The sequence below is a fragment of the Abrus precatorius genome, unplaced genomic scaffold, assembly GCF_003935025.1.
Source record: "Abrus precatorius isolate BTA unplaced genomic scaffold, Abrus_2018 Scaffold11, whole genome shotgun sequence".
Taxonomy (NCBI): domain Eukaryota; kingdom Viridiplantae; phylum Streptophyta; class Magnoliopsida; order Fabales; family Fabaceae; genus Abrus; species Abrus precatorius.
Window position 1 is genome coordinate 23,290,062 of NW_020874303.1, and position 14,322 is coordinate 23,304,383.

At 26.9% G+C, this 14,322-nt stretch overlaps 1 protein-coding gene across 2 annotated transcripts; it reads left to right on the forward strand.

Moving 5' to 3' along the window:
- Positions 1-3,127: 3,127 nt before the first annotated feature.
- LOC113854975 (probable xyloglucan endotransglucosylase/hydrolase protein 28) lies at positions 3,128-5,750 on the forward strand. Of its 2 annotated transcripts, XM_027486357.1 has the most exons (4): positions 3,128-3,470; positions 3,591-3,691; positions 4,044-4,252; positions 4,901-5,750. In XM_027486357.1, exons 1-4 carry the CDS (start codon positions 3,287-3,289, stop codon positions 5,400-5,402), a joined length of 996 nt encoding a protein of 331 aa, XP_027342158.1. In that variant the 5' UTR covers positions 3,128-3,286; the 3' UTR covers positions 5,403-5,750. The 2 variants fall into 2 exon arrangements, with proteins under 2 accessions (XP_027342158.1, XP_027342157.1); XM_027486356.1 differs by having other exon boundaries at positions 3,128-3,691; positions 4,901-5,693.
- Positions 5,751-14,322: the final 8,572 nt, after the last annotated feature.

Sequence of the window (14,322 nt, forward strand, 5' to 3'; positions counted from 1 at the left end):
AATTAAATGTGTAAAAATAGTAACTTTTTATTTGAAAACAATACTCTCCTTCTTTTCAAGTTGTAATAATAATTTTTTAAACAAAATATTACTCTTTTAAGTTATTAATCTTAATTCTAAGAGCTAAACTTGTAATTTTTAATATAAATTATTATTTATTTTTTAATATCTATTCAAAAGCGTGATACACTAAACAGATAGATTGTTATATAATACATGCATGGTTTTTTTTTATGATTTTGAGATAAAAATATTTTATTTATTAATAAAAATATATTTTAAATTTGTAATATGTGTCATTGATTACCTATTAAAAATAATAAAGTAATTATTACTAAAAAATAATATTTTCAAAATTTAAAATTAATTTTAAGTAATTAATAATAATAAATTTTATTACAGATTATTATAACTTTACAATTTTAATATAATAAACATGTTCATATTTTTCTATAGTAAAAAAAGGTTTATTTTTAATAAAAAATATTTTTTTAATGCTTAAATCCCATCTAAATGTTAAAATAAAAAAATATTAATTTATTAATGCATATCTTTATATACATAAAAAAAATTGTTTTCTATTCGGTTCGTGCACCTAAATATAATAGGTGAATTAATACTAAATTTTTTTTACATACACAAATACTTGAACCTTTGAAACCTTACTTAAATGATATCAAGTTACTTGTTATTCGAACAAATTTTTGTTGGTAAAAAAATTTGTTTTAACAATATTATTAGCTAACATTTTTATAATGCCTCTAATAGTATTATATAAAATTTTTAAAAATAATATGATATAATGTATTAATAATTTTAAATTTTTTTATAATTTTTCATTCTTAAAAAAGAGCAATTAAACAATACCTTTATGCAATTTTTTTTTATTTCATGGCCCATTTATTACAAATTTAAAAAAACATTTGAAGAATATATAAAAGTAGATAGATGGTTTAAAAATAAGTTTTATTCATAATTTCTTTTCAGATGTCAATTTTTAAAAGATAAAATAAATACATCAAATGTTTAAAAAATAATTTTTAAAATAAAAGTAGTAGTTTTCTTTATAAAAAAAAATCAAGTAATGTAAAACTAAAAATTATAAGGGATTGAAATTGTTGGATGGACTTTAAGCTGAGGAAAATTCCAATTCCAATGAGATGTAAATAAATAAGGTGTTTTGATTGGGTGGCGCGTCAAATTTGCCGCAAAAGAAAATTGATTGTCACGTGCCGAACTCACTGGACCGCCGAATTTTCAAACGCTGCCCCACACATTTCTCATTCCTCATTCCTCCTTTTATTCATTATATTACATATTTGGAGCGTTCAACTTTAATGCCTCATTCACGCATTTGCCATTGGCATTTTTGTCTTTCCACATTCATTTGAACTATGCCACGCTCCCATTCATTTTTGATTGCCTCATCCACACTGCACTCGCCTCCCCCAATTCCCATTTTAACCTTCTCTAAAAACCTTATTGTGGTAAAAGGGCTTCTCCTTTTTAAGTGCCAGAAAAGTTTGTAGAATATGATTATTTTGGCTATAATCATTCGTACTTATTTGTGTAGACTATTGAGATCACTTTCAAGCTTTGCTGTGCTGTCTTCTACTTCATTTTTTTTCTTTTTGCTTTGTTATAATTATTATTATGATTTATGGGTTTTGGCACTTTATCCCTTTCCCCGACTCTTCAAAGTTTAAATTCCAAGCCCCTTTTTTTATTTTGTAATTTTAAAGCATCATAAATTACACTCATAGGTTATAATTATTTGTCTCTAATGGAAATTTATGAAGAGCCGTGGCACCCCTTAAAATATAAGTGTATCCTTGCTCACCCCCGGCTTTAATAAAAGATAAATTTTACATGTCATTTTTAAAAAAATATTATTAAAGCTGTAATTAATTAAAATTATATTTTTATTTAAATAAAATATCTATAGTTAATATTTTCATATATTATTGAAATAAAATTTATTTTTTGATTAAAAATTAACATTAATAATACTCAAAATAATTGCATATAGACTTGTCCTTTAATAAATTTATAAGAATAGTATCTTCCTTAATGTTTAAAAAATTAAAATTTAAAAGATAAGATGATGATTCTCACTAACATTTTACTTCAAATAGTAAATTTTAACCGTTAATATTTGAAATAGTCTTATTAACCGGTGTCTGTAAGACATTGATTAAAGAATTAGAATAATTTTTTTCAAAAGTCATGAGAAGATGTATATTTATTATATTTCAAAAATATATATTTTTAATTCTTTAACAAGTCCTTTTAGTCTACATTATATAATAAATACTGTTGTTATTTTTAGTCCTAAAAATTAATTATATATATATATATATATATATAAGAATAATTTTAAAAAAATATTGTTTTTTATATTTTTATATTTCAACAGAGTAAATTTTTTTATTAATAAAGATTATCATATACTTATTACAAATATTTTAAAAAATAAATTTAACATAATAAATGTTATTTATTCTTTAAATTGAATCAGTGTTACTAGACCATAAACTATTACTACTAATCTCTATAAAAAAAAAACTAATAATACCAACTTATATAGTTTGCACATTGAAATTTGTGACTGTGGAATCCTAAACCTTAAATATTAATTATCCTTTCTAATTTGTTCGAGTTATATTAATAGTTTTGATTTACTTTTACGTTTAATAAAAATAGAAGTAGAAGGAAAAAAATTAAAAAAAAATTTCTGTTTAAAAAATAAATCTTGGATGCAGATATTTTGCATAATGTAAACAGGATCAAGGAGATTAGCGTGGCTTTAGGTAGAAGGGGACACAGAGGATATGGTAGCACTAGAAACACAGCCGCGTGTTAAACCTTTGTCAACGAGTCTTTGTATTCATCCAAAAGAAAAAAAAAAGACCAACAAAGAGAAAGGATCGATGAATCATGCAGTTGATGTAGAACGTATTTCTCATTTTCCACATATATTAAATATATTTCTTAATTGCTAATGAATGAAAATAAAAAAGACTTGTCCACATTCAAACACAGCTCAACACACTCACTCCCATTAGTCTCACAATACAAATACGCTTCATTTGCCTGTCTCTTTCTCTATAACTTGCCCTTTTCGCCTCTCTCTATCGCTTCTAGCTGTAGAGTGATTCCAAACCTCTCTCTTTCCCTCATCGCCTTTTTCTTCCTTCCCCTTCTTTCTCCTTCTTTTTCATCACCCTTCCTTGCACCACTTCTTACATATCAACATATCTGAAGAAACCACTTTGGGGAAGGCACTATGGGAGGGTCTCACATGGGGTTCTTCTTGTTTTGCTCTCTGCTTTTTGTTTTGGCTTCTGCCTCATCCACAAACTTGCCCATCATACCCTTTGATGAAGGCTACACACCCTTATTTGGGGACAGTAACTTGGTCATCCACAGGGATGGAAAATCAGTTCATCTTTCACTGGATGAGAGAACAGGTTTTTTGTTTTTACTTTCATTTACGTTTAAAAATTTGTGTGGGGGTTCTGTGGAGATGGTGATTTTCTGGCTAAAGCCTTCACCTTTTTGGTCTTTCCATTTCTGGGTTGTCTTTGCAGGTTCCGGATTTGTGTCTCATGATCTTTACCTTCACGGGTATTTCAGTGCTTCGATTAAGTTGCCTGCTGATTACACTGCAGGAGTTGTGGTTGCCTTCTATGTGAGTTCTTGGCTCCCATAAGAGTGATTACTTGGTTTTTTTTTTTTTTTTTCAAATAGTACATGCGTTTATTTTGTCGTTTTAGTCAATATTTCTCCTTCACTCCAGTGGCTCAATCTCTATTGAGTTAATCGGGTGAATCCCTCCATGTGAACTCAGCTAGTTTTCAATGTCATTTAATTCATTTTCGTCCTCACCAATGGACAAGAAAATTTAGACTTTTTTAAACAATGTTAAAAAAAAAACTTGATGACTTGGCAAAAGTGCAATTGTTTGTTCTGTTTTTGGTTTAAACTTGTATCCGGAAAACGGGAAAAAGAATAATTTATTTCCTCATATTATCTGTCTGCAGATGTCAAATGGTGACATGTTCCGGAATAACCATGATGAAATCGACTTTGAGTTTTTGGGAAACATTAGAGGTAGAGACTGGAGGATTCAGACCAATGTTTATGGCAATGGTAGCACCAGCATTGGTAGAGAGGAAAGATACGGTCTCTGGTTTGATCCAGCAGAGGATTTCCATCAGTACAGTATTCTCTGGACAGATTCTCAGATCATGTAAGTGTCTCTCTGAACCCCCCCCCCCCCCCCTAGTCCTCTACATACCATATTTGGTTCTCTTTTGGATTTTATATAGTACTTGACAATATATCTACATCTTTTTATAATATAGCAAAATTTTTAATCATCATTCTTGCCACTGCATTTCATACTCCAGTCTAATGATCCCTTGTTGTAAACAGTAATTGATGTATTTTGTTGTTGGACTGGTATTTTTAATTCAAATATTCTTTTTAGTTTTCCTGTCCTGTTTTGTAATAAAAACATGATTTTTCCCTGAAATTGTATTAGTATTATATTTTATGCTTTATATCTGATGCGTTGGTTATTTACTGAGAATGAATTAAACAGACAATATGTTGAAATGTTGCATATATACCCTTTTACTTACCTCTTGAAATTATTTCGTGTACCTAAATTCATAATTTGTAATTTATATGGGGTTTTATTTAATTTCTTAGTTAGAGTGAATTAAATCAGACAATAATGTAATGTTACTAGTTATAATTACCTGTGGAGACTCGTTTGTCCCTTGTATGATATCTCTCTTGTTTTTCTTTTTCAATTATGTTAATTCCTACTTTTTATTGTCAGTTGTAGCTTGCTTGTTTACATAATTTTGTATTCTTGTTTATCCCTGTGCAGATTTTATGTAGATAATATTCCTATTAGAGAAGTTACTCGAACTGAATCAATGGGAGGAGATTTTCCTTCTAAGCCAATGACTTTGTATGCAACAATATGGGATGCATCTGATTGGGCTACCAACGGAGGCAAATACAGAGTGAATTACAAGTATGCACCCTATGTTGCTGAATTCTCAGACCTTGTTCTGCATGGCTGTGCAATTGATCCTATTGAAAATGTGGCCAAGTGTGACAATACTCAAAGTTCTGAAGCAATTCTTTCTGGTATTACACCAGTACAAAGAATCAAAATGGAGAACTTCAGGAAGAAGCACATGACATACTCCTACTGCTATGACAAAGTCAGATACAAAGTCCCTCCATCTGAATGTGTGATCAATTCCCGAGAAGCTGATAGACTAAGAAAGTTTGATCCTGTCACATTCGGTAGCGGCCGGCGGCACCATGGAAAACGACACCCTCACAACAGAGGAAGCCAGATGGAAGCTGCTTCATTTTAAGTTGGTTCCTTACAAAGATATATTTCATCCTTGATTTAGTTTGATTACCTGGGTTGATTTTTTTTCTTTCTCCTTTAATTTTGGTGTATAGAGAGAGGGGCATAGAATTCATGAATATGATAGTTTTGATATGGTTATTGCTGGTGGGGTATGTGTATAGTTCATACCTTTAGGTTCCCAGGTATTGTATTTTGTCATTCATGTCTCTTATGCTTTACAAATTAAATCTGTTGATTTCTGTATTTAGACCACACCTTTCGGGTTTCAATAATTTATTTAGCAGGAGTTATTTAAACAGTGTTTGGTATGAATTATTTCCTTTAACTGCTGATTGAATAATCATTTTATCACAGTTGTCCAGACACACACACACACCTGTCTGGTAGTTTATGTGGTCATATTTGTCAGTTAGACATCATAGTCAACTAATCAAATCTTAATTGGAATCCAAAGTCAGGTAGAAGATGATGCCTGTCTTCACTTTTTTCTTCCTGTGTTTTGTAAGGTTCTTCTGGTGGTGGGGGGGTATGATGAATTGGATTGGAAAAGTTGACTGGTAACTGAAATCTCTTAGGAAACGTCATTTATTGGATGTTTTGACTTTCGTTTTAAAGAAGAAAAAAAAAACTGTTTTTGATTGCTTTTAGTACAAGTGATCTTGCTTCTCACGCTCCTTTGCTTATCAATAATTGACGTGTCACAACACTAATTATTAATTTTGTTGAGTTTAATTTTTAAAAATCAGGCTTGATGTATTTTCACCATAGCCTTGAGTTATAATTTGAGTTGTCATGATCTGTTTACACTGTCTCGTTTGTTTTAAAATTTTATATATTTTTAAATAATTATGTTTTAGTAATATTATTTTAAGATTTAATCGATAATATTTTATGGAATATATATTATTTAGTTTAAAATATACATGATAAAGTATACTTTAATTTTAATTTCATACTTGATAATTTTATGATTTAGCTATTATATTTAGTAAGATTGATATATTTATTTGGTCCTGTTACAAAAATAACTAATATTTTTTTTAAATATAAGAAATAAAGATTTATTTTGAGATTTATTAATTACTATTTTTTATACTTTATTTAATTATAAAATTTATATTAACAAAATACTTATTGATTATCTATATATATAAATTTATTTATTTATTTATTTAATGTATTAATTATTAATTTGATCATTTATTACTATAGATAATCTTGACATTTATAAAAAATTTATTATACATCATAACTACTTTTTATTGTTTTTGGTGAATTAGTCATTCATTAGCTCTATAATAATTTCAATCGAGTAGAGATTGAGATAAACTCATTCTAACTTGTTCCATGGACAAAAGACCATCTGAATTGTGAATTCCATGCCGATATTAGACAATGAAAACACAATATTGATGCAAACAATTTTTTCTCCAAAATTTTTGATGATATTGATCTTGTATTTTTGAAATTTTTTCCTTCAATCTTTCAGCACACCTATAATTTTATAGAACATGTAGTATCCTAGTTAATGATAACTTTGGGTAGAACTAAAGGATTATCCGATCCTTTGTTCAATTACTTTAATTAGATTGATTAATACTAAAGCAAATACCATCTTGGCATCTCGTGTTTTATGCTTATATACACATAATATTCTTTTATGCTTTATTTTATTTATTTAAGAAAAGGTGTAAAAAAAAGGAATGAATATAAGAAGACTTCTGGTGATTACTTAATTTAATTCAATTTATATCTTAAGACTTAAAAGAAATTATTATGTGGTCACGAATCACATAATCTCACCCACTTAAATTTAGACATATGTAAACAATATATACATATTGCTTATTTATTGGTTGAGACTACAGTTGTTTCCTATTCTACAATTATTTGTTTTAAACTTGTTTTGTTGCAGAGTACTCAAACGTAAACAAACCTTTGAGAATTAACCCAACCTCTTTTCTAGTACTATATAGCATTCTTTATTTTGTAAATGTCATTCCTTGAAAATTTAAAATAAAAAAGAAGAAGGATGCCTTTGATGCATACTAATAGCAGAGCTGTTCGTTAGATGAGATTAATTCAGTATATTAGTTAGTTTTAATTTAATTAATTTTACTTCAATTTCAGATTCAGTGAATCTTATCATTACAACGCAAATCAATCAAAACAATCGATCAACTTTTTTTATGTATACTTTGCAATCTTATATTTTAGATTATGGTACTTACACCATTCATTTATATATATATATATATATATATATATATATATATATAAGTGGACAGTGGGTATAAACATTAAATTTAAACTCTTAATTTTGATCTAATAATTATTATTAATGTCTCACACTTCTCATAATAACAAATTTTTCTCATTTTATTTTTATTTGTTCATTAACTGATTTTTATCTAGTGTTATTAAATAAATTTAATTATATTTACTCTCAACTTTTTATCACATCTTAAATTAAGAAGATAACGAAATATATACAATTATATTAATTAAAAATAATGTAAATATTTGACATTAATTTGATTATAATTGAGAAAGAATAAATATTTTTTTAAGTGTGTATGTAGTAATATAAAATTCAAATTATATAACGTGAGGATAAAAGCTTCAAAATCTAGAATTTTTCAACTTAATTTAATTCAAATTGACTAAAACAAAACCTTTGTAAAATCGAACCAGACCAATTTGCATAAATATTGTTGGTTTACATCAGGGATGACCTAAGGCCCAGGCGAGTAAGGCAAGGGTTTAGACTCCCAATTTTTTTTAAAAATTTTAATATACCTTTAAAAATTAAAAAAATTAATTTAAAAATAGTTTATAATTTAAATGTTTAATTTAATTATTAAATTTTTATTAATATTACAAATAATATTTAATTAACTATAATTTTTAACTAATAATAATAAATTATTTTATTAAAAACCTCATTTTTAAATTTATTTTAGGCTCCGCTACTGATTTACATTTTATTTTACCTTGAGCCCCCATTTAAATTAACCTACGAACACTCTTAACTGGTAGATAACACAAATGACATATTAAAAAAGGTTGGGTTACAATATAATTTCCTTTGGGTTGTTAGCTGTTCAGATGCACGAAATTAAAATTTAAGTACAATTCACCAATTGATATGTAGCATAGTTTATTGTCAACTCTTTATGTTAGATGCATTATTTGTTTTGTACGCAATAAAGCTGATAAAATAAAATGGTAGAGGTTATTTATCTTTTTATCGTATTGTGCATATAATAAATTGTTTCTTAATTTAGTGAGAATTTATTTTAGGGTTTTATACGGTCATTTGAACTGTCTAGACTATTTTAAAGAGTGTCATACTAACTGTCTTTTAAAAATCAATTAAACTACAATTTTTTTAATACAGTATTGTCCTGTAAATTTTAACTAAAGATCTTGTTAACCAATTGGTGTTTTTTTTTTAAAATAAAAAATAAAAAATATTTATTCAACAATTATGATAAGAGTATATTAATAATATTTTGAATAAAAAATTATTTTAAATTAATATCTCAAAGATACTGGTTAATATTTATCTCTAACAATCAAGTAACCAGGAAAACAACATAGCTCATTGGACTTTTATCATACACTAAGATTTGACATTTGACTTAATAAAGGACTGCAAACCCACAATACATTTGACATTTCGTCCCAGGGAGGAGAATAATTAACAGAAAAATCTCAACATTAATTGGACTTTTGTTAACATGAGATATCAAAGTCAAGTGTTGTCTTTAGAAAACGAATTTCCATAATAATAATAACAACATGAAAGATTGCTTTTGAGATAAAACAGCATGAAAGATTATGTGATAAACCAGAAGAGATTGCTTTTCCCAATTAGTCTCCAGAATTATTGGCCTGAAAATGGCATATTTTCTTTTCTTTTTAATTATATTATTCATATGACCCATTTTTATAGTATTTTCTATAACACTATCTTCTGTATTTATATTTATCTTTCTCCATCACATTAGACATTTTATCTCATAATTCTTTCTTTTTATTTATGTTTTTGTTATACAAATACAATTTCTCTTTTCTTCTCCTCATCTGTTATTTCCAATTACAATTTTTCAAGTCTTTATCTTTCGTAGTAGATCCAGAATTTTTCGAAACTCAAGACCCTTCTCAAACGAGAGTACCTGTTAATAATCAGGAAAAGTCATGCCCACTTGCATGCAAGCTCTGTATTTTCTTATTTTGACACATTAAACAAAAGAACCTAGCTGAATTTATCATTAGGGGAATCTAAACATTAGCATTAAACGACAAACCGAACCGAGATTCTGAGCCCACCAATTTAGCTGTGATTTGGGGTACATGTTTTTGTATCCGGTGAATCATTTGTTATATTTCCATGTTCTTGGTTTCACCTTTACATATCTTGAAAATGAAACATAACTCTGACACAACATGAACATGTCTTCATCAATACCATTTTAAAGTTTTGTAACCAGTTCTTTTTTAACAAAGAAATATTAAATATATTCTATTCAATACTTTAAATTATTATAAATTAAATTTTTTATAATTTTAATATAATGAGTATTTTTATTTTTAATAATTTTTTAAAAAACTTGTTAAGATGTAACTTTACACACTGGTAAGAGAAAATAAATACCTTACTCGCCACATAGCCAATGCCGTGGGGTAGGTATATGAAGTACAAACAGATACGAGGATAGATACGCAGTAAACAAATTTTTTTTTCTGTGTCTGTTGTATTAATTACTATTAAATTATTGTTTCTCAAATTTTTTTAAAAATTTAGAATTGATTAAACAAATAGTTAATTGCACTTTAAATAAATTATTTAATTTTTGATTGTTAAAAAGACTACAATTCAATTCAGTTAATAAAAAGTATTTATAAATAAGTGGAATTTACAATAGTTGCAATGAATTGATTTGTAATAGACCAAAAGGGGGTTGAGGAACTGGAGGAGCAATAGTCAACTTCGGCAAAGAGACACCGCATATTCATCCCTCACGACCCACATTACTCATAATTATCCCAAATCTTTGTGGTGCCAAATATTGCATTTTTTTTGCCCCTTTCAACTGGTAGGAAATGAAAAGCTCTTCACCCAATTGCCAACTTGAAGTTTGAAAAGGAATCAATTCCATAGTCTCCAAAACGGAGAAGATTCTCACAAACGGAAAATTTGCATGAACTGGGAACGATCAAGACATGAATTCTCTGGTTGAAATTATGATGAAGTTGATCAACCCAAAAAGTGAGAGCCAAATTCAGCTGGTGTTATTGCTACTGTAATATACGTGACCTGATTTGGGTGACAGAAAGATGAACACAACCATGGCTATGAATATTAGCTAATGTGCGATGAAAAGGATAGTAAAATATATTAATTTTAACTTCTTTTCAACATAAATAAAATTTATCCTCCTCTCTTTTCAAAATTTAAGCTATGCAAAATTACATATTTATTCCGATGCTTTTTGAAATTTAATTCTGACCTATATGCTTTTAGAGATTATATTTTGACCCGTATGTTTTAATAATTTCACTATGACCCCTAACATACAAAAATTACACTTTGTCACAATATTTTACAAAATTATAATTTTATTCCTATATTTTAATCACAGAAAGCGAACACATTCATTGTCAAGCCAACTATTTAAATATTTTTTTCTTAATCTTATTTCAGTTAACTTCATAGCCAACCCTACAAATAAGCTTTCATGTGATAAGTTCATATTGAACAATTAATTAATTAACTTGATTACCAAAACATGTTCCATCTAGAAAAAATACTGACAAGTAACAAAAGTTATATTGAGCTCTATGACCAGCTGAAGGGAAATAATGCAGGTCTTAGAGAAGGGGAAGGGACAGGAAAATCTTGAATTGAACAGTCAACCATTTAAAACTCTAATATCAAATTATAAATTTTGACTTTCTTTGGGTGAGTTTACTCTTTGTTAATTGCTCGTCATTTACTTTTGTATTAAACTCAAGCTGAATCTTGAACATAACAACAATAATGAAGCAAATATTGAACATAATGGATGACACATAAGATCTCTAGGAAGCCCCAAATTCAGATCAATAAAAGCAAACATTCCCAGATGTTTCAGAAATAACAAAATATGGCGTGTTGCTTGAAATAAAAATTAAAAGGAGCAAAAATTTTAAATCATCATTTCCCTAGTGCCGATAGGCATAGAAGGAAATATTAGAAATATATCAAGAATGAACCATACTACACATTATTTTCCTGCATTTCTGTGAAGGACAGTGCAACTTTTCAAGCTATGTTCCAAAGAAGTAGCAAAATGAGAATTTATCCTCCCAGACACTGAGACTACACCATTTTGACAAAGTTAAGTCAAATGTATACTTCAATAGACAAAATAATCATTAAGCACCAATGCTCAGTTAATTATTCTTCCATTTATGTATTAAAAGCTAAAACAACCAATCATTCAGTAGTTCGAGGTATATTATATTGATGCTAGTTGTAGAATATTATAACTGATAGGACGTTGATATTAGTGCAGAATAAGACAAGTAGTGTAGCAGCCTCCGGGAAGAACATGTAGATGCCTATATTTTTATGACTCTGATCAAGCCTTTAACTCTTTCTAGTTCTTTATCAAGCAAAAAGTCTCCTTTTCAATCACAAGGCTGTGATATCTACCAACCAAGAAAGGACTGAAAACCAAATCAAAGCATTGCATCTTCTCCTTTCTCATCAAAGAACTTCTCCCACCAAAAGGAGAGAGCACTATATATCTTCCTTGCATTTTTAATTTTATATAACAGCTTTATGTGAGCATTCTACTCGTTCATTTTCTTTATCAAAGCACTGGTGTCCAGGTGATATCAGCATTCCTCTAGAATACTTCCTATATATATATCAAATATTTTATCGATAATTAAACTAAAGGCGTAAACAATATAATAATTAATATAATATTAAAAATAATCTAAGAATAGTAAAAATAGTATAATAATTAAAATAAATATTGATAATCTTTTGAATTATATTTTATCATAATATTTCAAAATGAATTAGAAGATCATTTTCTTCAATTTATAAGAAATGAAATTAATTATATTAAAATAAAAAAGGTAAAAATAAAAATATTACCAGTTATAAACTATAAGTTCAAATACTACTGATGGAATAAGTTTGTTTATCAAATATCTTTATTTTAATTAAATAAGCTTATAAAATAATTCAATAAGCTACAAGCTAACTGAAAAATTTTAAAATAACCTAAACAAAAACTTTTACAAACACCCACGATTAGTACTGAATATTTTATTATATTAAATAAATTAAAAATAAATTGTTATTCTTTTGAAATTTAAATTAATATTAAATTAAAAAAAATTAATGCAAACAATTTTTTGGGCATAATAAAAAACTATTTTCTAAAATTATATTTAAAAATTACATTTACAAATTATATATACTTGTCGGCAAATCTTTAATTTTTTCTACACTATTGAAGACCCGTCTTTTCTGCGAGGAAAAAGAAGGTACACCTGTTCCAACGTGAGGAATAAAGGGGGAAAATGAGAGAAAGAAATTTGAAAGGAAAAAATGAGGAGAAAAAAATAAGACAGAATTTAAAGAAGTGTTTTTAATAAATAAAAATATTAAATATATAATAATATTTAATGGAAAGATTGTATATATATCCATATAAAAATAGATTAGATAACTTTTAATTAAGTTATGAAAGAGTTGAATTTTCCAATATATGTTTAATATATCATAATAGATTAATATTTTTTTTATCCATTTAATATAATCCAATTTCAAATTTATCTAAATCATTAATTTGTCACCTTAAGATAAAGTGTCTAATATAATTGCTTTAGGTAGTTAATATTTAACTTAATTCCTTGATCCTTGATACTCAATTAATTTTTCCATAATAAATTTTGGGTTTTGATATATATAATTTTTTGTTTTAACTTTTTTGCAAATTTTTAATTTATTGTTTTTTTTTATTTCTACATCTTTTTGTGAGTTATTAGTTTTAGCCCATTTTACTGATATAAATTATTTTTAAAATTGAACTAGTTACGAACCCAATGAAAATATTGGTTCACATAATTCATTAATGTAACTGTAGTTGAACCAAATTCTAACTAATAATAATTAAATATATTTATAATATTGTATAATATATTTAATAATAAAAAATAAATTATAAAAACTAAATTAAGTAAAATTTTAAATATGAGCTTTTGTTTATCTTAAAAAAATCTTTAAATAAAATATTCAAGAATTACAAAATTATTTTTTTGAAAACTGCTGGTTCAAATTGACCCATGCTAGTACTTGACTGGTTTACCAATTTTGGCCGGGTTCATGACCAGTTTTATCATTTTCAAGTTGAACTAGCTGCTCTAGTTTGATTTTTAAATCAATGGTAATACTTGACCTACAAAATAAGATATGTTACAACTTATTAATTGATCAGTAATTGCATTATTGTTCAAGAGTTATTAAAAACCATAAATATTGAATTTTAATATAAATAATAAATAGAAGATAAAAAATTTACAAAAATATAAGAAAATATTTAAACCACTATTTTTTTAAAACTCATTTCGCTAAATCAAGCTTTTAATGGAGATTCTACACTTTTAAATACAATGGTAACTTTGAAGTTTAAACTCGACCACGGTAAAACCCATTAGAAAAGAAAAAGTGGATAACTTGATTCGTGTACACAGAGAAACTTAATTTAATGCATGGAAGTGGTAATTTATAGTTGATCAACTTTTTATACGTTCAAAGGTTGAATTCATTAGATCAATAAAAAAGTTTCAAGGATTGTTTTTTTTTTTCGTTAAGAAATAAAAAGGAGATAGGTTATTTTTCTCAATAATTTATA

Bases quoted from the DNA above. Each gene is read 5' to 3' on its own strand.
- LOC113854975 (XM_027486356.1), top strand. From the start codon at position 3,287: ATGGGAGGGTCTCACATGGGGTTCTTCTTGTTTTGCTCTCTGCTTTTT. The intron at 3,692-4,043 runs GTGAGTTCTTGG...ATCTGTCTGCAG, and splicing joins GAGTTGTGGTTGCCTTCTAT to ATGTCAAATGGTGACATGTT. The intron at 4,253-4,900 runs GTAAGTGTCTCT...ATCCCTGTGCAG, and splicing joins TGGACAGATTCTCAGATCAT to ATTTTATGTAGATAATATTC.